At 45.3% G+C, this 27,631-nt stretch overlaps 1 protein-coding gene across 6 annotated transcripts in view; it reads right to left on the bottom strand.

Moving 5' to 3' along the window:
• HYDIN (HYDIN axonemal central pair apparatus protein) overlaps window positions 1-27,631 on the bottom strand; it is a 286,881-nt gene that overhangs the window by 245,728 nt on the left and 13,522 nt on the right. For all 6 annotated transcript variants that reach the window (XR_012647429.1, XR_012647430.1, XM_075008458.1 and 3 more), the window contains exons 4-6: window positions 26,003-26,137; window positions 21,430-21,629; window positions 9,392-9,516 (exon numbers count right to left, since the gene is read on the bottom strand). Coding sequence is in view for 4 of the 6 variants with exons in the window: in XM_075008458.1 (XP_074864559.1) it covers window positions 9,392-9,516; window positions 21,430-21,629; window positions 26,003-26,137 (460 nt within the window). In the remaining 2 variants the exon portion in view is untranslated. The remainder of the gene's footprint in view (window positions 1-9,391; window positions 9,517-21,429; window positions 21,630-26,002; window positions 26,138-27,631) is intronic.

The following is a 27,631-nucleotide window of genomic DNA, read 5'->3' as shown; positions in this document are numbered from 1 at the left end:
TCCAAGGAAGAGTACACAGTAATGGTACACTGAGACTGAAATGGGTGAACCCCAGTTCTGGAGGTTTCTGGAGACGCCCACTCCCCAGACTGCTAATGTTTTAGGGAGAGATTTTCAGATTCCATTGAAAGTCAATGAGATATGTGCTCCTAAATCATTTGGGCTGTGTCTATACTACCTCCCTACTTCAAAGGGAGGATGGTAAGTAGGGTGTTGGGAGTTTATTAATAATGTGCTGTGGTGCATATGCAGCACTTCATTAAGCAAATCCCCCTCTCCCCCCCCCCCCCCCCCCGTGGCAACTTCAAAGTGTTAAACTTTGAAGTGCTGGCTCACGTCCAGCTGCAGCTCACCTGCCGATATTTCAAAGTGCCCAGGGTACTTCGAAGTCCCTTTATTCCTCAAAATTTTGAAAGAGGAATGCAAGTGTAGACACAGACTATCTTCTCGGCTGACAACGTTTTTAAGGCTTTATTGCCAATTGCAAGAGAGCATTTGTGACACACATATCTGTGTCTAACTGCTGGAAAGGAGAGGGTTTCTCCAATGAGTAGAAGAGGCTTTGGCTTGCATAACAGACAATTTACTACAGAAACACAGTGAATGGCTGCTCAGAAGCGTCTAAATGGCTGACATTTTTTAAAGTGAGAACACCCAATCAGCATGCACCAGAGCAGAGGTCTGCAACCTGTGGCTCGGAGCCACGTGCAGCTCTTTAAGGATTTCTTTGTGGCTCTCAACATTATAACTGAAAAGTTTAAAAAAAAAAAAAAAAAAAAAAGAAAAAGCCTCCCGATTATTTTTTATACACAGCAAACATCTAAAAGCCCAAAAATGAACAACTCATATCTAAATACCAAATGATACATGATCTCAAAACCTTGGATAACTCCCCCTTGCATTGTCCTCTAGTGAAAGAGAAGGTTCAGCAGTGAAAATCAGGAAGACAGTGACACAAACACGTTCGTAAAGTATGAGAAAAATAGAATATGTAAAAAGTTTGTGAATGTCCTGCAGTAAACATGCATCACATTACAAATTATTGTGTGCACATTGTCCTTAAAATAGGGGGTTACAAAAAGTATTTATTAGGACTGTATCATATTCACATGCATTGCGGATCTTGAATTATTGAGTTTTTTACCAAATTGGAAAAAAAATGACTCTTCTTGCTATTTTGGTTGCCGATCCCTGTACCAGAGCCCTGATGCATATTCACAAGTTGGTGGATGGAGCACACCAAGGTGAGGCAACATCTGCACCAAGGTTTATGTGCAGCACTTAAGCATATGTCAAAATGGTATATTGATTGATTGATATATGGTATAAATCATCAGTGCAGCTCCATAGATGTCAATGGACCCACATCTAATTTCACTAGTTGAGGGTCTGTGCCACGATTTTATGCCTTTGCTTTTCAACACATCTGCCTGGCTAAAAAGCGTTAGGGATTCCACTGAGCTCTCCAGACCTTATAGGAGTAGCTCTTGCTGCAAAATGAAAAGATGCTTTGAAAGCTTACTCAGTATATAGATCCATTAATAGCTTAATATAATAGAGTGTCCAAATCCAGTGAGTCAGCATTATGCTGTGTATTTCACTGTTAGGCAAACAAATTGACATGAAGCATGAAATGCTCAGGGTTAGCTGAGGGCAGTTGCAGGCTTCATGCCTTGGGCATCAAATTAGATGTCATATTTCATTTCGGACTCTTGGTATCTTCACATGTAAGGAAAATAAATGCCTTGACTATAAGAGTGGCTGGGAATTTCAGCTGACAGGGTATATTTCAGCAGTTTTAGTTTGGGATGTTTTATAGCCAAGAAACTGGTCAAGTCAGCCCTCTTCTTATTTACAAAATATATACTTATTACAGAGACTGTCAATCAATTTGTCCTTATATATTTTAAATAAATTATTTACATAGAAGCAGGACAAAGAAAAGACAAACTCACTCAGCCACTTAGGAAGCTATGCTGGAAATCTAAATCAACAGGGACTTTTAATATATTAGCAAGTCACAGCAAGTGAAGTGTGGGGGATTTTGAAACGTATTTTGACACAGCAGGCACCAAGGTGTATTTGCCAAATGGCCCTCAGTCTCCTCACCACCTTCCTCTTTGAGAACTACTACACATAGGAACAACTCTTCATATCAGTCTGACAACAGAATCACAACACCTTGGTTATCTGAATGCCTGTTTGGATAAATGGATGAGAGAATCATTGGACAAACTGCCAACATTAATATGGGATTTTTAATAAATTTACAGACAGTACTTCATCATCAACCACTCCAGATGTTAGGAGAGGATCAACAGTTATTAGACAGACATATTGAATAATATGCTTCATGTTTTTTTCTCATCTTTAATGATATGTATTGTTTCTTTATTCTTTTGCACCTTCTTTTTACTGGGATGTATAATGAGAATCTCTTAAGAAGCTAACACAAGCAGATGTCTGAAGTTTTTAATACATGGAAAATATGGAAATTTAGATTTAACTCTGTTTGTCCTGGCTTTCAAAGGTTTAATCTTGCTCTGCTGTCACCACTTTAAGCAACAAGCACAACTGAAGATATACAGGTATAAGAAAGACCTCACAATTTACTACTGGAAATGCAAGTACAAATTACTGCTGTGCATGTCACTCAGATGGGCATGAATATGACCCTGTATCTGTCTGGTTTTGGTACTTATTTAGCCACAACTACCTCAGCTTGTGAACAACCTCACAAGCATTAATGCATTTTTATCCTCAACACTCCCCATTGCACAGATGGGGAACAAAGGCCCAGGGAGAGATAGCTGAGGTAGTTGTGGCTAAATAAGTATCAAAACCAGACAGATACAGAGTCATATTCATGCCCATCTGAGTGACATGTCACTTGCCCATGACTATGCAGGAATCTGTGGCAGAGAGGAGAAAAGAATCCAACTCTTCTAAGTCCTACACTGACACCCAAGCCCCTGGACCATCACCATGGAGTCACCAGCAGGTGATGCTGAAGAATGAGGCACTTATGCTCAGCACTGATGAAGTCCTTCTCACTTCCAGGGAGACTAAATGCATTACCTCAGAGATCACATGTGAGAAGAGGTCAGGTATAAGCTCCAGTACTCCCATTTGCTGCCTGATAGTACAATTCTTGATGTGAGAGACTTCTGAAGGCTGGTAATTTTCAATATTTTTCCCCCCAGCCTGTATCCAGGAGGCTCTTTTGGACACGCTTCAATCCCTGCATTATTTGATTCAGCCGTTGCTCATTTATAAAAGTCATCCCTTAATAATTGCCCTAATAAAATCTATAGTTTTAAAGAATTGTTTTCTAGGTTGGAACAAAAGCTCAGGACATTCTTTGATGTATTACTTCTATAATGGTAGTACCCAGGCACTCACTATGGCCCAGGACCCCTATGCAGACACAGAACAAACAGATGGTCCCTACCAGCAAAGAGTTCACAAGCTTGCATAACAGATGTGTCTTCTATGAGATAAGTAGAAGACGAAACACCAACTGGAAACAGGCAGATGGAGGAATAGAAAGAAACAGTGAGACAATAATGGTCAAGACGATGAGCTATATTTTCATCAGGCAGTTCTCTGATCTAAACACTAATACTAAAACTGATTTTTGGGACAGGCAAAGCAGTACGTCCCATCCTAGCCCTTTCTTTAACTGGGTGGACAAAGAGGGCCCATCAGTTGCCCTGTACCACTCTTGGCAAGCTTAGAAGAGTTAAATGTCTCCAGGGCCACCAATAGGGAGGCAAAGGGGGTGGATGTCCCTGGGGCCAAGCAATTTACAAGGGCCTGGGACCCCAAGCTGCTGCTACAGTGGCAATAGGAGCAGCCAGAGACCTGGGTCCTTTGAAGCACTGATGGAAATCTGTGTGGCACATGCTGGAGTGTGCTGAAGAGCTGGCTGTAGGAGACTAGTCCCCAGCCCTGTCCTGCCCAGGGCCTCAATCCCTCCTCCCCCAGTACCATGCCCCCACCCCTACACCACATTTCACTGCCACATAGAGGGGAGCACTCTCTCAAAATGTATTTGAAGAAGAGCCCAGTGCTACCAGAGAATGAGGAAGTTCTGAAAGATGTTGCTGCAGTATGTATAGGATAATGATGCCTATTATTAACCATTACTGATGTTGTGGTAATGAGCTATGGTACCTGCCTAACTGAAATGTAATTTTTTGCAGATGTAGAAATAAAGGGCAAGGACTATCATTCCAATCACTTGATAAACAAATACACAACATATCACTTAACAGACCAATTCATTCTTCAGGCAGCTCTTAACTTCCCAAGTAGGGGAGGATGGATCAGAAGGAAAAGATGTCAAACACATCAGAAACTGTTCAAGGCAGCAGTAAGTAAGTTAACAGCATCTAAGAATTTGTTGGTGATTCCCACTAATGAAAGGTTCAACAATGTCAGCAATGACCAGCAGCAGAAAATGAAAGTCCATTCTTACAAGAAGATTGTTTATATGTGGCCTAAAAAACAGAGGATTGGGACTCATTCAAATCTCTCCATAGGTGATTACTACACACTTAATTAAATTCAATGCCAAAGCTCAGACTGTAAATGAGCAATGTTCCCATACCAAACATAACTCAGTTCTTGCTTATTGAGGCTGAGTATCATTAACACTCCTTCATCGAAATCAGTGGAGATCTGCTTACTGCTTTACACAGTTATGCAGAGATGTGAAGTCATAGCATCATAGAATCCTAGGGCTGGAAGGGACATTGGAAGGTCATCTTGTCCAGGCCCCTGCCTAACACAAGATCAACCCTAAGTAAATCATCCCAGACAGGACTTTGAAAAGCCAGAACTTAAAAATCTCTAGGGATGGAGATTCCATCACCTCTCTAGGTAACACTTTCCAGTGCTTCACCACCCTTCTGGTGAAATAGTTTCTCCTAATATCCATCCTACACCTCTCCTTCTGTAACTTGAGACCATGGCTCCTTGTTCAGCCACCCATCAATAATGAAAACAGTCTCTCTTCATCCTCTTTAGAGCCCCCTTCAGAAAGTTGAATGCTGCTATCAAATCACTCCTCACTCTTCTCTTCTGCTAACTAAATAAGCTCAGATCCCTCAGCCTCTCCTCATAGGTCATGTGCTCCAGCCCCCTCATCATTTTCTTTGTCTTCTGCTGGACCAGCTCCAGTGCATCCACATCCTTTCTATACTGGGGGCCCCAAGTGGACACATTACTCCAGATGTGGCCTCACCAGTGCCAAATAGAGGGGAATAATAATTTCTCTGGATCTGCTGGAAATGCTTCTCCTAATGCACCCCAATATGCCATTAGCCTTCTTGGCTATAAGGGCACATTGTTGACTCATATCCAGCCTCTCATCCACCATAATCCCCAGGTGTTTATCTGCTGCACTGCTACTTAACCAGCCATTCCCCAGCCTGTAACAATGCTTGGGATTCTTCCGTCCCAAGTGCAGGACTCTGCACTCATCCTTATTGAATCTCAACAGATTTCTTTTAGCCCAATCCTCCAATTTATCCAAGTCACTCTGGACCCTGTCCCTACTCTCCAATGTATCTACCCATCCCCCTAGCTTACTGTCATCTGCAAATTTGCTGAGGCTGCAATACATCCTCTCATCTAGGTTATTAATAAAGATGTTGAACAGTACCAGCCCTAAAACTGATCCTTGGGGCACTCCATTTGAAGCCTAATGACAAGCAGACATTGAGCCATTGATCACTATCTATTAGGCCCCACCATTCAGCCAGTTTTCTATTCACCTTACAGTCCTTTATCCAATCCATACTTCCTTAACTTATGGGCAAGAATGCTGTTGCAGACTATATCAAAAACTTTGCTAAAGTTAAGGTATATCATATCCATTAGCTCCTCATATCCAATGGCTTCCCCATGTTCTCAGAGCTAGCTACCTCATCATAGAAGATAATCAGATTGGTCAGGTATGACTTGCCATTGGTGAATCCATGTTGACTACTCTTGATCACTTTCCTATCTTCCAAGTGCTTCAAAATGGATTCCTTTAGGATCTCCTCCATGATTTTTCCAGGAACTGAGGTAAGGCTGTAGTTCCCTGGATTGTCCTCTTTTTTTAAAAAAAAAAAAATGACCAGTGCTTTTAAAGGATGTGAGGCCTTGTCTAGACTAGGGTCAAAGATGATCACAGATATGCAATTTTAGCCATGCCATTTGTGTAGCTAGAATCAACCTATCAGGATTGATATTCCTCCCTGCTGTAGACTGAGCCTCTTCGGGCTCAATGTCCCTTACTCTATGCTTCAGTCTGGAGTACCAGGGTCGACGGTACTCTTCACACACGGGGCAAAATCGATCCCCAGAAGATTGATCGCAGCATGCCAACCCCCCGGTAAGTACAGACATAACTTTATACTGTTTTTACTTCAAATACTGGATTGGATTTAAGGAGCACAAGTTCCATTGAAAGTCAACAGAAGAGGCAGCACCATTGCTTGGAATGTTTGAAAGAGCCGGGCTTGTCTTTGTGGCAATTTTGTGTGGGGCAAACCAGGCTATGGATCTGCAGCGTACTAGCATGCTGCACAACAACTGGCCATGTGGACTTGGCTACTGATCAGTAAAAAACCTTAAACATACATGTTGACATAAGGCAGTCAGCACACATCAAACTCCAGTACACTGTAGATTTACACTCTGGTTTGCTGTGCACTAACTCACCAATTAGATAAGAATTGATGACCAGAACTTTTAGCATTATGGTTATTCATAGTAGCATTCACTATATTCTAAGTATCTTCCACGTACTCCAGAAGAGTCCCCTTGACTTCCTCCCATGTGAGTTGGTCCACACTTGCTTGAGTGACCATAAGGGGAGATTTGGCTCAACACTGGCAGATATTAAATAATGCAACAACAAACCAGATGATAACCCCTCTCTAAATCACACCAACAACTAGAAGACCCAGTAGGAACATAAGTTAGTGTGGTACTGAAGAAAAACAATAAAGGAAAATGCATCACAATGTACTGAAGTGCTGTATTTCTTTATAGTTGGTATTTCATTAGAAAATCATTCGCTGTGCAGTTTTGTAAAAGAGATGAGCCTGCTTTTGGTTTGCAAGTTTATGGGTGTATGACTCAGCACCGTATAAATTAGCAAGGGTCTGCTGTGTTAGGTTGTGTAATAGAATCTCTGCTCTCATAATACACTTTCAGTAAGCAGCTCTTGAAACTGATTAATAGCGCAAATGAAAGTAAAGCATTTAATCAATCTCTTCAGTCATCTACTTTTTTGTAGACTACAAAGCCAGAGAGGATCCCTTGATTTTTCCCATTTTTATATCTGTTGTTCTGCTTTAGTGAACATAGTCATGCTGCTGAAAGGTGTCACCATGGTGGAGCCTGAATTCAGGTACTGATCTACAGAACTGGCAGAGTAGACTTCCTCCATGTCACTCCTCAAATGCATGTCATGTACTATGTATATATTGTATATAATGTGGCTGGATGGTAGCAGCATCCCCAGCACCTCTAGTTCCAGGCACCTAAATCAGGCACATTGGGGGATCAGATTAGACCAAGGATTCTCAAATTTCAGTGCACCATGACTCCCTTCTGATAAAAAAAAAATTACTACAAAATCCAAGCTGGCAGGAAAGCCAAAACCTGAGACTCACTGCTCTGGATAGGGGAAGAGGACCAAATCAGAAGCCAAGGAATTCACTCCAAGCAAGAAGCCTAGAAACTGAGCCCTGCTGCCCAGGGCTGAAGTACTTGATCACCCAGCCACTAAACTCCTAAGTATCACTAATGGGATTTATTAGAAAACCTGGACTAATAAAACCGGTTCCCACTTAATATTTCTAACTTCACATACAAGAAAGATACATGCACATGAATAGAATATAAACATTCAAAAGGTCATAGGATCTTGAAGGATAAGTTACACGATCTGTTTTTCACAAAGCATCTTCAAATTATGCATATTCATATTCAGGCACTTTTCAGAAAGCCTGGTGGGGGGTGTCCCTGTGACACTGCAAACCATTCATACCTACTTTCTGGGAATGGTTATCCAACTAGCTTCACCTACATTCTATTTCCCTAATTTGTTAACGTGAAGCACATGTGAGACCATATCAAACACCTTACTAAAGTCTATCTATACCACATCTACTCCTTCCCACTAATCCACGAGGCCTGTTATCCTATCAAAGAAAGCTACCAGTTTGGTTTGACATGACTTGTTCTTGAGAAATCTGTGCTGTTACTTATCACCTTATTATCTTCCAGATTTTTGCAAATAGATTCCTTAACTATTTGGTCCATTATCTTACCTGGTACAGAGGTTCTAAGATGTCTGGTTTCTAATTCCCTGAGTTATCCTTATTTTTCTTTTTTCTAGATGGGCACTATATTTGCCCTTTTCCAGTTTTCTGGCATTCCTCTCACCTTCTTTGACTTTTCAAAGATAATAGCTAATGTCTCAACGATCACCTCAGTCAGTTCCTTGAGTATTCTGGGATGCATTTCATCAGACCCTGGTAGCTTGAAGATATCTAACTTGTCTAAGCAATTTTTAACTTGTTTTTTTACTATTTTAATGTCTGAACCTACTCCCTTTTCACTGGCATTCGCTTTGTTAGGTGTCCAAATACCACAAACCTTCTTGGCGACAACCAAAACAATGAAGCATTTCTGCCATTTCAAAATTTTCTGCTCTTGGTTTTCCCTCTTCACTAAGTAACAGTTCTCCTCTTGTTTCTAATATATTTGCAGAATGTACCCACAGGCCACTTCTCCATAGCCCCAGCACCTTTGGTTCTTGCCCCAAGCTTTCTCCTTCCAGTGCCTCAAGCCTGACAGACTCAGCAAGGCCATTCCCAGTGCTAATTGGGCAGCCCTCTAGGAAACCAGCCTTCCCCTCTGGACTCTTTGCAGTAGCCTCCCTTCCCTTCCCTTCTGTTCCCTTCCATGGTATGCAGCTGCTGTTTTACCAGTGTCAGTTATGTGCCACTTACTTGCAGTCCCATGGGTCACTGCCGAAAACTCCGTGTACCTAGATTTTTTTTTCAATCTTCATAGGGCCAATTCAGGGCAGATGCCCCATCACACTTTACCTTCTAATTTTGTCCCTTCTTATTTGTGTTACTTGTTTATATTAATCCATTGTAATTTGACCCAGCTTCCAGTTTTCATAGGACTCCTTTCTTGGTGCTGACAAACATGTACAGTCTGACTCTTTTGACTCTTCATTTTCAGGCACTCAAATGTATAAGACCACTTTAATACTATTTAGGGGGCATTGGTTGACACATGCTACTAACCTTGACTCTTTTTAACTGCATGTTTTTGATTGCAAATATATGGAGTTATGTACAAAGACACCACTCACCTGTGTCATAATGAACAATCAGGTCCTTGCAGTGATCACCTATCTCCAGCGGGTGGAACTCTACAGTTAGCTGCATTGTCTCCCCAATGTCCAGTGTCCCAGTGCAGGGCTCTACAGAGAAAGGGCTGCAAAATAATGAAGATAACACATCAGGCCTAAACTGGGACACAGCCTTTGGTGGCTAATAGACATGCAAAGGAGAAGTGACTCACTTTCTGCAGTAACAATGGTTCTCCAAGATGTGTCCCTGCAGGTGCTCCACTCAGATCTTGGCATGCCCCAGCGCCATATTTTGGAACGCTTTTCAGAGCTGTGCCACCCCACCCTGCCTGTGCCACGCCTGCATACTGAGTGTCTTAAGCTGCTGCTGTTCTGAAGAGTGAATGCATGTTCCTTTTCTACCTGAAGTTCCTGTAGACTCCAAGTAGAGGGAAAGACGGGAGGGTAGTGGAGTACTCAGAGAGATGCATCTCAGAGAACCATTGTTACGGCACCATGTGAGCAACTTCTTCTCCTTTGAGTGGTCCCTGTGGACGCTCCATTCAGGTGACTCCATAGCAGTACCTGTTTGGTGGCAGTGGGTACTGGAGTCTTTTATATGGATGGAAGCAGGATCACATCTGCAAGAGCTGTGGCAGGTATCACCCCCTTCTCTAAAGCATATTACCATGTAAATGTATGGTGTGAAGACCACATAGCTGCCCTATAGATGTTCAGTAATGGTACTTTATTCAGGAAGGCCATCATGGCAGCCATCACCCATGTGGTGTGAGCCCTGATAGTCTGTGGAGGCTGTTTGTCTCTGACTTGGTATGTAGTGCATATGGAACCTGCAATCCACTGTGACAGGCATTGTGCCAAAACAGCTGCTCCTGCACAAGGTCCTGATCACGCTATAAAGAGTCTGTCTGATTTTCTAGTTGCTTTAGTTCTGTAAAGCTGGAATGCAATTGCATGCCTGACATTAATTCTGTGTAATATCTGCTCCTTAGAGGGCATATGAGGTTTGGGAAAATAAGAAGGTAAGTAAATAGGCTCATTTAAATGAAAGTTGGATATGACTTTGGGACAAACTTTGGATGGGGCCTGAGTATCACCTTATCCATGGTGAAAATGGTGAAAAGTGGGTCAGCCAAGAAGGTTGCAATTTCTCCTGCCCTTCTAGTGGAAGTTACAGCCACTATAAAAGCCGCCTTCATTGAAAGATATTGAAAAGATGTAGTGAGGTAGTCAAGCAGTGGGACAGTAGTGAGATGCAAATTGCCCTCCTGCACCATTGTTGAAAGCATGCTCACTTATTTTGATAGGTGCTTCTGGTGGGGGGACGATGGCTGTTTAGAAGGATACATATGACCCTGTTCGAGCAGGTAAGTTCTTCATTTTGGAACCACGGAGAAGCCATGCTGTGAGTTTCAGGGTGATGATGCTGAGGTGGTATGTGTCACGTGCTGTGTCAGGAGGTTTGGCACCATCTGATCCCTCTTCGATGACCTATGGATAGATAATGTAGGGGGGGAACCAAGGCTGTCTGAGCCAGGCTGGGGCTATTAAGATTACAGTGGCCCAGACAGATATGATCTTATTACTCACTCTAGTGATGAGCAGGATTGGCAGAAAAGCATACAGTAGGGGAGCTGTCCAGCAAATGGTGAAGGCATCCCCTTGTGATCTCTTGCCTAGTCCCGCTTTGGAACAAAATCTGTGGCATTTGCACTTGTGAGGTGCTGCACAGAGGTTTATTGTTGGGAAACCCCATTTGTGGAAAATTGAGAGGAGTATATTGGTATTGATCTCCCACTTGCGCTGGTCTGAGAAATACCTGCTCAGTCTGTTGGCTCTGACAGTCTGTTCTCACAGTATGTACATTGCTGTTGGGGTTACCTGGGTTCTGATGCACCAGTTCCAAAAACTGAGTGCTTTGGCACATAGAGTGAGAGATCAGGCATGCCCCCGTCAATTGACATAAAATATAGTGGGTGTGTTGTCTGTGAGAACACGGACAATTCTGCCTCTTATCAGAGGAAGGAAACGGGCACAAGCCCTGCAAACGGCCCTGAGCTGTAGGATATTGATATGAAAATGTCTCTTGTGGTGGGCCCATGTTCCGTGTATTGATGTTTTGCCACAGTGGGCCCTCCCAGCCCATGAGCTGTGCATCTGTTGTTATAGTCACCAAAGGGTCTGGTCAGTGGAAGGGTATGCCAGCGAGGAGGTTGACTGGAGATGTCCACCACTCTAGAGACTGCAGGGCTAGTGGAGGAAAAGAGAGACATTTAGAAAGGCTGTGTTGGGTTGGTATATACTTGTGAGAAAGCCAGTGTTGTAGGCAGCACATGTCCAAGGCATCCTTCAGTCTGCATAGACTATGGATCGCGCCCTTCGTAACTCCATTTAAGATCGTCATTTGCAGTGTTGATTGTGATTGTGGAGGCCCACATGAGAGTGACAGTCCTTGCTACATCTGCTGCATATGTAGAGGGTGTCTGGCAGGTCCTTGCTGTCCTTTCTACAGGCTTGCTTCTCCTCTGCCAGCTGTCTGATCTTCATCTCGCCCTTCTTGTGTAGTTCCTGCTTCCAGCTGCTGCGGTCGTCTACCAGATCTTCCCAACTATCTGGGTTGATGTCTACCTCCTTGGAGGTCCTTCTTACAGATGTCTTTGTAGCCCAATTGGGGGCATCCGGGAGGTCTTTTGCCAGAGGCTAGCTCGCCATACAGGATGTCTTTTGGGATCCTTCCATCATTCATCCTGTGGACGTGGCCAAGCCAGCGGAGCCGCCACCGCCTGAGGAGGGTATGCATGGTTGGAATTCCAGTTTGCTCGAGGACGGCGTTGTTGGGTACTCAGTCCTTCCATGATATCCCAAGAATACGCCTGAGGCGGCGCAAGTGGAAGACATTCAGCCTCTTTTCCTGGCGGGCGTACAAGCTCCAAGACTCGCTACCTCAGAGGAGGGTGCTGAGGATGCAGGCTCTGTAGACTTCCGTTTTGGTGTGGGTGTACAACTTGATGTTATTCCACGCTCTCTCGCTGAGTCTGGACAGAGTTGTGGCTGCTTTTCCGATCCTCCTGTTTAGCTCAGACTCCAGCGACAGGGTGTCAGTGATGGTGGACCTGAGGTATGTCAACTCGTGGACGACCTCTAGCGTGTAATTGTCAATGCTGATTGATGGAGGTTCAGCAACGTCCTGACCAAGTATGTTTGTCTTCTCTAGGCTGATGGTAAGCCCGAAGTCCTTGCATGCTTTGAAGAACTGATCCAGCAGTTTTTGAAGCTGGCCTGTGTGTGTCACTACAGCTGCATCATCTGCGAACAGCATGTCTCTAATGAGCACTTCCCGCACCTTAGACTTAGCCTTCAGCCTTGCAAGATTAAACAGTTTCCCATCAGATCTTGTGTGTAAAAAGATGCCCTCTGTTGAAGATCCAAAGGCATGCTTCAGGAGGAGTGCGAAGAAGATCCCGAACAATGTCGGAGCAAGGACACATCCTTGTTTGATGCCACTCCTGATGCTGAAGGCATCCGATGATGAGTCATCATATTGGATGGTTCCTCTCGTGTCTTCGTGGAAAGACTGGATCATCTTGAGTAGCCGTGATGGACAGCCCATCTTGTGGAGCAATTTAAACAGTCCATCCCTACTGGCCGAATCGAAAGCCTTGGTCAGGTCGATGAAGGCGACAGAGTGGCTTCCTCTGCTCCCTGCATTTCTCCTGCAGCTGCCTAAGGGAGAAGATCATGTCACTGGTAGATCTCTTGGCACAGAATCCGCACTGGGATTCAGGATACACCCTCTCAGCGAGCTTCTGGCGTCTCCCGAGGATGACATGAGCAAACAATTTACCAGTGATACTTAGGAGGGAGATTCCACGGTAATTGTTGCAGTCACTTCTGTCTCCTTTGTTCTTATACAAGGTTACAATGTTGGCGTCCCAGATAACCATGGAACCTCGCCCTCTCTCCAGTACAGCACAGCAGCTCATGTAGGGGTTCCAGGAGTGTGTCCAAGGCACACTTGATTACCTCTGGTGGTACACCATCCTGGCCTGGGGCCTTTTCTACTGTAGTGCTGTCAATAGCTTTCTTCAATTCGACCACAGTTGGTTCCTGGTCCAGCTCGTCCATGACTGACAGGAGCTCGACAACATTGAGGCTGTATCAACCACAGTGTTCTCGCATGAGTACAGCTCGGAGTAGTGGTCGACCCATTGCTCCATCTGTTTGGCTTTGTCAGTGATGACTTCACCAGATTTGAATTTCAGAGGTGCCATCTTGTTCTGGATGGGTCCCATTGCCTTCTTTATGCCCTCATACATTCCCCTGAGATTACCAGAGTCAGCACAGGTCTGGATACTGCTGCATAGCTTAAGCCAGTAGTTGTTGGCACAGCGCCTGGCTGTCTGCTGTATTATTTTTCTGGCTACTCTGAGTGTTTGCTGGATACTCTTACTCGGTGAGCGTTTCTACTACAGAAGTGCAGCGCACTTCTTTTCGATGACTGAAATCATCTCATCAGAGCTCGCTTCGAACCAGTCGTTTGTGTTTTCAGCTCTTCTTCCAAACACTGACAAGGCCGTACTATAGATTGTGTCCCTCACATGCTGTCATCTGGATCTCACACCAGCACCCCCAGGGCTGCTGCGCAGACTCTCCTCAAGGGTTTCTCTGAACAATTCGGCTTTTTCTGAGTTTGCCGTCTTTCTGGAATCAATGTGGGGCCTTCCAGTTGGCTTAGAATGGTGCAGCTTCTTGGGTCTCAGCTTGAGCTTGGAGCAGACTAGCGAATGGTCTGTATCACAGTCGGCACTATGGTAGCTACGTGTCAGGACATTTTTGAGGTTGTCGCATCTGGTGATGACCAAGTTTAATTGGTGCCAGTGTTTCGAGCGTGGGTGTCTCCATGACACTCTGTGCTGTGGCTTGGTTTGGAAAAATGTGTTTGTGATGCACAGATTGTGGTACGTGCAAAGTTTGAAGAGACGCTGTCTGTTGTCATTCATTTTTCCCACACCAAAGTGACCTAGGCAAGAGGGCCATGAGTCACGATCGGCTCCAGCTCTTGCATTGAAGTCACCCAAAAGGTACAATTGGTCACGAGCAGGTATTTGCACTATGGCAGCACTGAGCTCATCATAGAACTTGTCCTTCACTTCTGGTGTGGCATTCAGGGTTGGAGTGTAAGCGCTGATCAGGTGGACGGGACCGGCACAGGTTTGAAGTTTGACCTGAAGGAGTCTTTCTGATCCACCCATGACTAGTTCCACCATTTGCCGAACGGTTTTTCTGATGGCAAGCTGACACCGTGCTCCCTCGGTTCCTCTCGGGCTTTGCCCTGCCAGAAAAAGGTGTAGTCCTTTTCCTTTAGGTATCTCAAAGTTGCGAGTTGCATCTCCTGCAAAGTGGAGATGTCAACTTGGAGCCTCTTCAGTTCCTCGTTGATGACAGCAGTCTTTCGGGTGTCGCTGATGTCCTGAAGATCTTTCAGTCAAACCGGTCAACATGGTCTGTACATTCCAACAAGCAAGCTTGAAACTTTGATGATTTCCTTCCCTTAATAATTTTCTTGTTGGTTTGTCTGGTGCTCATTTCAGTCACTTGTCAGGTTTGGGAACCTTAAGCCTCATGCACCCAGTGAGGCAAGTGAACTGTGGTGAGACAGTACCCTACTGGCTGGGGGCTGCCCAGCTTAAGGTGGGCGGTGACTGTCCAATGAGATGCGATGATCTCTCCCACCATTGGAAGCAACCCCTGGCACTCATTCTCTACGCCAATCGAGCAAGAGCTTATAACCGATATCTGTTGCCTCCCATGTTGGTTCAACATTGTTACGCGATGCTGGAGTACCTCTCCAGGTGCGAGCCTGGGCAACTTTATGGAGACCATGGGCTGCCCGGAGACCAGGCTCCCCCTCTCAGCTTTACTGATATAGCCCAAAGGAAAGGATAACCTCTACGTCCAGTACTAGCTCAGCTGCAGGACTTGCCGAGACAGTGCCAGAAGATGACACAGAACCGCCTTAGGACTCCCCTCCAGATTCTCTGTCAAGGTTTACTCCCTTAGCCTTACTCCTTCCCAGGATAACCCACAAGGCAGTGGGATATAGGCAGCACATGTATACTCTGGCAAATAGGACTACAAATGTTGTGGCAGCCATGTGCCCCAGTAATTGGAGGTAAATCCAAGATGGAGGAAAAAAAAGTCTGCCTGACCGTGCAAATGAGGTCACAGATTGCTTGGCATCTCTAAGATGGTAGATAGGCTCTTGCTGTGACAGAATATAGCAGCGCTCCAATGAATTCTATCCTTTGCGTGGGTCTTAAAGTGGACTTTTGGAAGTTGATGAGGAGGCCAAGTTGGTAAAAGCATTCCTGGTAGTAGCTGTCATGAAAATTGTTTGCTGGTAAGTAGGGCCCTTGATCAGACAATCATCAAGATAAGGGAAAATTATGGCATTTTGCCTTCTGAGAAACACTGTAACTACAGCGAGTGTCTTTGAAAATACTCAAGGAGCCGTACAGGCCAGAAGGGAGAACTGTATACTGGTAGTGGTGTTGGCCCACAATGAATCTGAGAAATCTTCTGTGGGATGGGTGGATAGTCATATGGAAATATGCGTCCTGGAGGTCGAGGGCTGAGAACCAACCCCTTTGTCCAGCTCTGGTATGATAGTTATTAAGGTTAGCATTCTGAACTTTGCGTTGTGAATGAATTTATTCAATTCCCTGAGATCTAAGATCAGTCTCCATCCCCGTTTTCTTGGCTGTAAGGAAATAATTGGAGTAGAACCCCCTGCTTCTAAGTTAAGCAATCTTTCCACCTCTGCTTTTGAGATGGGTCTCTAAAAAGGGATGGGGTAGGGGAATGGGTAGGAGGCATGGAAGGAAAGGGGATAGAATAACCCCATCAAATGATTTCAAGGACCCATTTGTCTGTGGTAATTTGGGTCCTTTGTTTGTAAAAAGGCCTCAGGTGGCGATGAAATGTAGCCTTGGAAAACACTGGACTTGTGGGGTGGTTGCTCAGACCCCCAAACAAAACCTCAGATGTATTGTTTGTGACAAGTAGAGTGAGTTGTAGAGCAGTGGTTTTGTTGGGTCCTCCTCCTGTTGGAGCGCTGCTTGGGCTTATCATATGGCCTCTGTTGTTGCCTGTAGTGGCTATAGTTATAATCCCTGGGTCTATGGTAGGGAATGTATTTGCATTTCTTATTCAGTGAGGTACACGTCTCCAAAGTATGAAGTGTTGCTTGGGAATCTTTCATCGAACGTAAGATCTCGTTTATAGAGTGAGTAAAAAAGCTGCTCTCTGCCAAAAGGAAGATCCTCTATCTTTGCTTGCAGTTTCTGTGGGATACCAGATGATTGTAGCCATGCCAATCTGTGCTTTAATGTGGCTATAGCTCTAGCAGCCACGGCAGCAACATCCATGGCAGCCTGGAGAGTTGCCTTGGATATTGAGAGACTCTCCTTGATAAGAGACTGAGGGCGAGATCATTTATAGTCTGGGAGGTCCTGCACCAGGTCCTGTAATTTATTAGAATTAGCATGGTCATAATTTGCTAAAAGAGCTGTAGTAGTAGCACTGTTCAGTCTACGTAGACTATGGATTACGCTCTTTATAGTTCCATTTGGGATCATCGTTTGCAGCATCGACTGTGACTGTGAAAGCCCACACGAGTGTGACAGTCCTTGCTGCATCTGTTGCATGTGTAATGGGTGTCTGGCACATCCTTACTGTGCTTTCTGTGGGCTTGCTTCTCCTCTGCTAGCTGTCTCATCGTCATCTCACCCTTCTGAAGGCTCTTGTGTAGTTCCTGCCTCCGTCTGCTGCGATCGTCTGCCAGCTCCTCCCAGCTGTCCAGCTCGATGTCTACCTCCCTGAGGTCCCTCTTGCAAACATCTCTGTAGCGCAACTGGGGGCGTCCGGAAGGTCTTTTGCCAGAGGCTAGCTCGCCATACAGGGTGTCTTTTGGGATCCTTCCATCATTCATCCTGCGGACGTGGCCAAGCCAGCGGAGCCTGAGGAGGGTGTGCACGGTTGGGATTCCAGCTTGCTCAAAGATGGTGGTGTTGGACACTCTGTCCTTCCACAATATTCCAAGAATGCGCCTGAGGCAACGCAAGCAGAAGACGTTCAGCCTCTTTTCCTGGCGGGCATACAGGGTCCAAGACTCGCTGCCATAAAGGAGGGTGCTGAGGATGCAGGTTCTGTAGACTTCCATTTTGGTGTGGGTGTACAACTTGATGTTATTCCACACTCTCTCGCTGAGTCTGGACAGAGTTGTGGCTGCTTTTCCGATCCTCCTGTTTAGCTCAGACTCCAACGAGAGGGGGTCAGTGATGGTGGACCCGAGGTAAATGAACTCGTGGACGACCTCTAACAAATAGTTGTCAATGCTGATTGATGGAGGGTCAGCAACATCCTGAGCAAGTACATTTGTCTTCTTTAGGCTGATGGAAAGCCCAAAGTCCTTGCATGCTTTGGAGAACCGATCCAGCAGTCTGAAGCTGGTCTTCTGTGTGTGACACTACAGCAGTGTCATCTGCGAGCAGCAAATCTCTGATGAGGACTTCCAGCACCTTGGATTTAGCTTTCAGCCTTGCAAGATTAAACAGTTTCCCATCAGATCTTGTGTGCAAAAAGATGCCCTCTGTTGAAGATTCACAGGCGTGCTTCAGGAGGAGCGCGAATAAGATCCCGAACAATGTCGGAGCAAGGACGCATCCTTGTTTGACGCTGCTCCTGATGCTGTATAGTTGAATATATGAGACTGAAGTAAAGCAGAATAGTAAACTCTATGACCAAAAGAGTCAAGCCATTTATGGCTTTTCTCAGTGGATGTAGATATAAATTGTGGGTTCTTGTACAGATTTACAGAGTCCACTATTAGAGAGTGGTTGTAGATAGGAATAAAGAAAGTCCATGTCTTTTGCAGGGACAAAATATTTCCTATCTGCTCTGCACTTTGTTCGCAGAACAGACACTGTATTTTTCCACAGAACCTCAGAAGGTTCGAGGATACCCTTATTAATAGGAAATACTATTTTTGAGGACGCTGCGAATTGTAATATAGTAAGCAATCTATATTGTTTATCTTGAACCTCTTCTAGAATAATATCTTGTGATTGGGATATTTGTTTGAATAACTCCTTAAATTGTTTCAGATCATCTGCCAGTGGAGAGGGCAAGATCTGGAACCACTGCTTTGTTTTGCCTAGATCTAGGCCTCTGTGAGGAGCTCTCTGAAGCTGCATGAAGTCAGTCATTGAGCTCATTAGAAACCACGTGGGAGATTACTGAAGGTGAGATGACAGGCGAGGAGTACACAGAGATTGCAGGTGAGTGCCTGGAGATGTGCTTACACTCAGGTGATAGGTATGAGAGGAGTGTCGTCAGTAGCCCTGCCATGCATCCCAGGGGCCCCACTGAGGTGGAAGCTGATGTGGGGGATACATCCAGAGTTTGTTGGCCCAAATGGAATGTGGCTGAAAGGAATGGTCCCTGTATGAATGCCAGAAAATCTGCAATGGGGAAGGAGATGAGCAGCCTGATGAATGCCTGCTCCTATGACTGCCACCATAACCAGATATTGCAGATAGTGGTATAGGAGAGTGTAGGGCACCTTGAGAAATATTAATGTGCCTTGCATTATGGAGCATGATGAAGAAGCTAGTGCTCCTGTGTCAGTCTGAAGAGTTTTCTGTAGGTGCCACATGCATCACCTTTCTGTGTTGTGGTGCTGGCTTTTTGAGTCTCTGCCTCAGCTTTTCTGGCTGAGGTGGACCTGTGTGTTTTCCCATGGCACCAGATACAGATGGCACTGGGGAACACAAGGCTCTGGGCAATGCCGAGCGAGAGCGTGCCAGTGAAGCCTTTGTGACTTGTGAGCCTTTGCAGGGGGATGAATCTGCCCTGTCACAGGGCTTGTGCTGCAACTGCATCTATTTTGGTTTGTCCCTGCACAAGAGACTTTTCACAGAGCACTGGCTTGAGCCAAGCTTCATGGTCCTTTCTCGCCCTTAACAACAAATTCTGGCAATGAGGGCACTTGTTCATTGAGTGAGACTCTGAGGCATTTTACACAGGAGGCATGCCCATCGGAAATGGGCATAGAGTCTCTACATGAGTCGCAGCTCTTCATTCCGGGAGAACCCAGCATGTTGATGGAAGAGAAAAAAAAAACCTAACGCCACAGAACCATGGCAGCTGCTGCTTTTTTTCCCTTCATAAATAGGGTAAAAAGGTAGAAATAATAAATTTATGAGGTAAAAGGATAAAGCTAGCTGAATTTCTAATTCTTTTTCAGTGACAAGAATCGGTGCCCACTGCTTGCCTGGATCCAGTCCGCCAGGCTTGGGACTCCCCTCACCATCATCAGGCCCAGTGCAAGATTTGGACTGTGCCGGCCAGAATTAGGCAAACCTGGGCCAGATCTGACCCACAGGCTGTGCCTGGCAGGAATAGGAAGTGGCTCCACATGCCACCACTTCCCCTCCCAATCCCCCACCTGTGGGGGGGAACAGAAGCATTATGTTGCCTGGAGGGACTTTTCTCTCTGCTGCTTTGATTGGCTGCAATTCCAGCCAATCAGAGCAGCAGAGGGTGGTGTCAGGTAAGCACTCTCCTCCTGGACCACACCTGTATCCCCTTCCATCACTCCCAGTCCACTGCTGCACCCTCTCCCCACACAGACCCCACTCCAGCCTGCTCCTGTACCCTACTACACTCTCAGATCCTCCCAAGCTTCCAGCTCACTCCTGCATCCTCTCTCCCACCCAGATTCCACACCATGTGGCAGCCCCCTCCTGCACTGACCACTAGTTTTGCACCCCTCCAAGCCTAAGGAGGGCCACAAAATCTACTATCCCGGACTCCCCTATGGGCTCTGGGGTTGGTGCACAAGGGGAATGAGGGGAGTACCTCTTTGTTTGTTTATCTTCAGTCATGATCCACCTCTGTGGGTCAATGGCACCTGGTCTAGGTTACCCACCCCTAGATTAGGCCTTGTTCTCCTTGGTTATGCCTGTTTTCCTTAGGAGGTGCTTAATTCAGGGTTTGTAAGATCAGAATCAAGCTCACTAACCCCAATTTTCTGCAAAGCTCTCACTCCTCAAATGACTACTATGATGTAGGTCCACCCAGGGCCAAACGTCAGGAAACCCCCTTTTCTGAGAAATCCGTTCTTCCTCACAGAATGAGGAAGACCAGGACGTTGGCAGAATGCTCCCGACGTGGCAGACTTCTGCCAAGAGATCTCTGGTCTCCTAACGGAAGCCTGCAGTTTAGACATAGCCTTACGGATAAGGTCAGCATGACTTCGTGATGGGTAGACATGCACTGATCAAACCAACAGGTGCAAGGTACAGGACAACCAACCACATCAGAGGGGGAATACATATCCTTTTTGTATTGGTGTCCTTGGGTTGCAGAGGGAGCAAAGGGGGAATGCAAAGCCTCTCCATTCACTGGGCAATTCCATGGAATGAGCATACACGTGTTAGGATACCATAACCATTGAGCCATGATACTAGGACCATGCTCAGGACACTACTGAACGAAGTCTGATCTTTTTAGGCAGTCTGTCTAGTGTCTGCTGTACTGGCTACTTAGCTAGAGCCTGTGCAGCACACAGCAAGAACACATATGCAGCCAACAACTGACAGCAGCTACTTCCCCATATGTTCTAGAATGGTACCTAAGTCTTTCTGCCATTACCCTACTTGAATCTTTAACTACAGTGCTGCCATAAGGTTTTTTGCCTTTAAATCTGAAAGTTTTGGTGCAAGGTATTTCCATAGAGCACACACAACAGCAACTCTGTTACCCATCACGTACAAGGCCTGGAGGCACAGACAGACACTTCTTTCCCCCATCACTGGTACCAACAAAGCAAGAGTAAAAAGCTCGCACAGTCTAAGCCTCCACTAGTCTGCAGGACATGCTGCAACATGCATGTTGTCAGACAGTTCTGTTCCTCTTTGCTCTCTTACGCTAAACACACCCTCCAGCACATGAAGATCGGTCAAAGCCCCCCTTACCTCTGAATGCTCATTGTGTAGTGGGCCTTTCTATTGCCAATGTTGCAAACCAGCAGAGTTTTCTGAGTGCTGTACTTGACAGGGCAGGTAGAGAAGTACAGTTGGTCAGGGAAGTCCAATATTGCCCGAGCCCCTATACCTCGGATAGGCACAATAAACTTTTCTCTTTCCGTGATGCAGATTACCTGATGGATGTAATCCTACAGGAAAAATAACACACCACATCAGTATGATAAACTACTATGATTTATGATCAATCTCCTTTATAGAGACATATTCAAAAACAGAACTGATGTTCCTGCAATGGTAACGTCGTAAAAATGCACATATCAAAAACAAGCAACTGCAAATATCTTCTTCACCTAATACTAACTGTCTCTTCCAACCCTGATCTTCCATGGTTTTGCAGCTGGGGGCTAGGTTTCCCTTATCCTTGATAGGGGAATAATTTGGTCCCAACTCAATTTTTCAGAAAGACATTCTTCGAAATGAGCATAAATGCTTCCCCCAGGAATCCTGCCCCTGAAGACATAGTAGAAATGACTTCGATATGCTATGGAACATCTCTAACAAGCTGGACTGAATTTTAAAAGGACATAATTCTGCTAGTACAATAACTCATCATCCTGTCATAACTCATACTAATCAACAAGCATCACTTCAGTCTCCACTTAGCAGCAGTAATGAATTTTGCAGACTCTCCCATCTAGGCTGGTATTGCCTGAAAATGTGGCATTACCATGGTGCAAAGGAGGTGGAAGACTGACTAAACTGTGGGTAAAATAGTTTTATATGACTCTTGCTATCTCTTTCACTTTCCTTTATAATAGGCTATTAATAATCCAGAAGGACACACAAAATAGGAAGATTCATGTCCGTTGTTTATTCCTCCATCACCTCAGCAAAGACTTCCAATTAGAAAGCTCCTATCAGATAGAAGAGAAGAGACCTTGGAGCACATTACCACATGAAAACACCCACTTTAAACAAACAGAACCATAAAACCTAACAGTGCAAATTAAAAGCAGCTAGAGTAACAAAATGGAATTGTTGCCCAGTGGAAAGATTTACATTTCATATTTATAAAGCAAATGCAAAGAACTGAAGAGATACATACAGTAAGAGCTATTTATTACCTGACAGCCCAATTTAGTGGCAGACCCACAAGGCTAAGAGATAATATGAAAATGCTTATTTCTCAGTAAGAAGCCACGTGCCAAGTAGCATTCCAGCCACTGAAAGAGTCCAAAATCCTTTTATTTAGAATGCACAAGCCCTTATCCAACCTGATGCTCTGCTCTCCTCTCCTTCCCTACCCCAGGCTTCAGTGTTCACAGAAGCACATGGCCATCACAGCTGGCTTTTCTGAGTGGGGTGTGGGCAGGGCAGGAAGAGAGCCTGGCTGAGACTCACACTGGGCCACAGGCTGGATCCAATGGCTTGGCATACCATATCCATCCCAAGGGCCATATGTTGCCTAGCCCTGTCTTAATGAAACACAGCGTGTCCTCCTCTTCTGGATAGTGATAGTTGGAATAGTAGCTCTCCCTATCTGGGGAAAATGGCAACTCACTGTCTAATTGCTCACTTCAGTGACTCACTAAAGCCCTTAGTCTAATCCCTTTAGTTCAGGGGTAGGCCATAGTCCGACTTAGCCTCTCTCATCACTGGCATAGCAGGGAAAAGTGGGAGGCTCTTAGTTTTTAGTGGCCTCACTGGACATTGAGGCAAAAGTCTATATTTTTTAATTCTCTCTCCCCCCGATTCTGGGAAGCGTTTTTCTCCCTCAGACTTCTGGGGCACAAAGGGTCTGTTCCCCAGCAGGGCTCTCCCTGACCCTTTCCCCTGTACCTGCAGGGCTCTTTCATGGCACCTGACAGCATGTCTACAGCTCCTGCTTTCCTACAGCATGCTCTGTTCCCACCACTCCTGGCATGCCACTAAAATGAACTAAAAGATAGGCTTTTAACAAGTTCCAGCCAGCCTTTGATTGGGTCCATGGATCTTCACTGTCCCAACCAGTTCTACCAGGTTCTAGATTGCCTCCAGGTGTCTTAATTAACCTGTCTCCACTGGTTAACGTGGGTTCTTCATTGATGCCAGATATCTTAATTAGCCCAGAGTAGACCACATTTGGGTACTTGGAGACAGGGCCTTGTTTAACCTGGGCTAATATACCTGCTTTCTGTTACTTTCACATAGCCATCTGGCCTGACCCCATATATATAAATTTCTTGATGGTGAATTTTCCCAGTAAAGCAGTATGTAAGTTATGCTCCTAGGACAAAATGTACTTACATGTTATATAGTCACACATTTTCCCCCTAGTGATATAACTTACTGTAAGAGTGTGAAAGGGAGCCCAGGCAAGGCAGGGGTTAAACAAGGCCTGTTAGCCCAATCAGCCCCACCCTGGTTCACCTGTGGCCAGTGTCAGGCCTGGAGGGGTATAAAGAGAGGGAAGCCAGCTCCCTTTGGGGCTGACCAGCAAAGAGGCAGGAAGCCCCAGGCCAGAGCTGCCACCCAGTTGGCCGTTGGAGGGTGCAGCCCAGGACCCTCCCCAAGGTACTGCAGGGAGCCCCTCCCTGGGGAACTCCTCGCTTGACAAAAGGGGGAACTAGGTTTTCAGGGCCACACCCCAAACTCAACCCATCAATGCTTGGGTGGGGCTGTGGATCCAACCAACAGGCCCTGGCCAGGGGCCTAACTACTAGACCAGCTGGGCCTAGGTGCGAACCGCTCACACTTACATATTGATTTACTAGAGTATTTCAGCATCAAGAAGTTCCCCCTATTTAAAAAAAAAAAGATTCTCATGGCATGATCCTGCTCCCATCAGATCAACTAGGAATGCAGAAATGGGCCATACAGTAGCATGTAGAAAGCCTAGCATGAGTGCATCAGTGTTATGCTGCATGCACACAACTGCACAGTGAGGGCTGCTTTCAAAATATTCCTCTGAGGAGCCATTTTTCATATTCTTAACATTCAGACCTGGTGAACTGGGCTATATACTGTAGGAATTTAAGGCTATGGGTCTGATTTATAAAGCTGTAAATAATATAGGTCCCTTCTACCTGCAAGACTGCCTTAGGAGCCTAAGTAACTTGGGCAGTCTTGCAAATCTTCCCCATAGCAATGACGTTTTATTGCAAACATGAATTACTTTCAATAAATTCTCCATTCTGCTGGAGGAAGCTGATTTTTAGCTGTCAGCCAGCACAGGGAGAAATGGTGTCCCTAGCCTCTCTTTGTCAGGACTGGGAATGGGAAATAGGGGGTGGATCACTTCATGATTACCTGTTCTGTTCCTTCCCTTTGGGGCACCTGGCACTTTGCAGCCCACTGAGCTACTTCTTAAGTAAGAACACCTAGAGCTCAGTTTGTCTGTGCCTGGCTGGCTCTCAGACACTAGCTCTCCCTTTCCTGACAGACAGATGGAATATAGGCAAGCAAATCATGGCAAGGACAGTATATCATCAGGCCTAAAAACAGAGTTTTTAGGAATCATCTCCATTTCCCCAGGCCTTAGGAAAGGGGAAGGGCTGCTATAGGGGACAGATGGAAAATAGAGTTCCCTAATCTATTGCATTCCTACAGGTATAAATGAACATCTATATATGTGTATTCCCACTCAGACATACAGATCCCATATAAAAAAGGAGAAGTAAGCAGCAGCAATGTATTTCCAACTGTGGCCTATCAAATACCAGTATCATCTCAGAATTCACCACTGTCTCTAGCTGGTCAGTCTAAAACAGTGGTTCTCAAACTCTGGCAAGTGAACTGTGATCAAGTCATAGAGAAGTTGATTAAAAAAGATTTTGGTCTAAAGAACTATAAAAAGCATTTCCATTTTTGGATGTCCAGCCTGAGACACCTCGAGGTGACCAATGGCCTTTTAGAAACTGCTGAGCACCCCTGCGCTGGAAATCAGGTCTCATTCGAGGGTCCCATGTTAGGCTCCCAAAGATCACTGATCACATTTGAAAGTTTAGACCTTGGTTCTCATAGTTGACTCAGTAAGTAAAACCACATACAGCCATTCAGAAAGCCTTATGTTTGATAGTATGATGCATAACCTATCAGACCAAAGAAGCTTGAGAGGTTCTCTGATAGGAGTTACAGTCCAGCAGTTCTCAAACGCCTGCATTGGAGACTGCTTTTACTCAACAAGCCTCTGATTGTGCCCCACACCTTATAAATTAAAAACATCTTTTTTACACTTAACACTATTATAAATGCTGTTGACTCATGATCCACCTCCACCTAGTAACCTCATAATCCCCTAAGGAGTCACAATCCCAGTTGGAAAACCCTTGGGTTAGATCCTTAATCCATTGGGTGTTGAAGGATGAAAAGAACACTGCAAATAGCTACTCTGTTAAAGGATCCGCTTTTCCAAGGAGCAATGGGTGATCTACTGCTATGGCAGTAGGCTGGGTCCAGAGTACCTCCACTGAAGTTAGAAAGGTTACTTTGTATTGATACCTGTTTTATTGGCTAATATCTAGCCCCTTGTGTGCTTCTTCAGTGTTTAAAGGCATGATCCCCTTAAGGGTGGTGGTGTTACCTTGTTCTCCTCAGGAGTGAAGAGGATTCGGAAGGTAGATGCCATGCCCGGTGCCACTTTATGACCCATATCATTGGGACTGATCACTCTGAAGTAAGGAGAACTCTCCAGGATGACTTTCACCAGCCGGGGAATCTGTAGGAGACACATAACAAAGTTATGCTACCTGCATGGAAGGGCAGAGAGAAATAATCTGTCCTAGTTATCCAAGGGGAATACTGATCATCGGCCACCTTTGTAAAGCACTTTATGATCTAAAGTTAGAAGTGCTCCTTAAGAGTAAGTGCAATCAGTTTACTACAGGGAAAATGGGGACACCTAGCATTTTGTACTGTGTTGAGCTTGAGTTGCAGTGGGACATTCTATGTAGACTCTTATACTGGTCTCATCACCATAATACCCAAGCAACTTCCAGTACCTTCTGAAGGTACTGACATCTTGGGATGGGTGTGTGTGAGACTACCGACATCTAAACTCCTCTCCCCCAGCCTAAGAAGATGAGCTACCAGACCAAACTTCGAACTATCCTGGGGGGCAACAAATGATAAGCCAGGGACTGGAGTGAGGGTCACAGTGCTTGGAAAGCCAGCCAGGGGAGATTCAAATGCCACACAGCTGATTAGCAGAGTCAGCAGCATGTGATGCACATCCACACGTGACTCAGTGCACAAAATAAAATTTATTCTGCACATGGATGTTAAAAATAGAGGGAAAACTGGTCACAGAGTTAAAAAACAGGTAGCCAGAGGAGGACACCTTCCAGAAGTGCATTAAGCAATATGATTAACACTTGTCTCATATTTTTGTTCTCTCACCCTCTCTTAGGGGGAAAGGTAGGTGCAGTGGAGTCTCACTTTTGCAGTTCCAAAGCAAGAGGCAACACAGGCAGCTGGGCAAGCAAAAGTAAGTAGCTGATTAAGGAGTCCTCAGCATACCCATAAGTGGCTAGGTTTACACCACAGCGATCTGACGACAGAAGGTACTGTCGGAAGAGATCCCCTAGCAAAACTTCTGTTGTCAGATCACGTCCACACACGAAAGCAGATCGAAAGAGCAATTCACTTTTTCAACAGAGAGTGGCCAGACTGCCTGGCTGCTCTCTCAACAGAAAGACCAATCGGAAGGCTCAGCAAACGGGGCTGCCTCGTGAACCAGAAGCCCTGTCCGTTGACAGAAGGCCCCCTGGAGCATCTACTTTTTTTTTTTTTTTGTCAACAGAAACTGTCAACAAAGGCATTATTCCTCATCGTGCTTTTTGTGCATAGATGCTCTGAGAGTTTTGTCAACAAAACCCCAGTTGTTGATAAAACTCTCTAGTGTAGACACAGCCTGTAACTGTAGTTGTGAGAACAAAGGAATTCATCTGGGGAGAAGGAGCAGAAGGAGAAAGAAGGGAGCAAGAGAGTCTCCGGAAGGCACTCACAAATATCAGAAGAGATGGAGGAAGAGCCACTTAACAGCTGAAAAGAGCAGCTGAAGAGAATCAGAGAAGAGTCACAAAGACCCAAAGGAAGGGAAGCCAGAAGCAGAGTTATTGGCTGTCCAAAGAAAGGTTGTGGTTACTCCATTTCTCCTTAGGCATGTCCACATGTTACTTCTGTTCTTTAGCGGGAATGCTAACTTAGTATG

The sequence above is a fragment of the Carettochelys insculpta genome, chromosome 14 (assembly GCF_033958435.1).
Source record: "Carettochelys insculpta isolate YL-2023 chromosome 14, ASM3395843v1, whole genome shotgun sequence".
Lineage (NCBI taxonomy): Eukaryota > Metazoa > Chordata > Testudines > Carettochelyidae > Carettochelys > Carettochelys insculpta.
The sequence above is the reverse complement of the archived record's forward strand: the minus strand, read 5'-3'. Positions and strand labels throughout refer to the sequence as shown.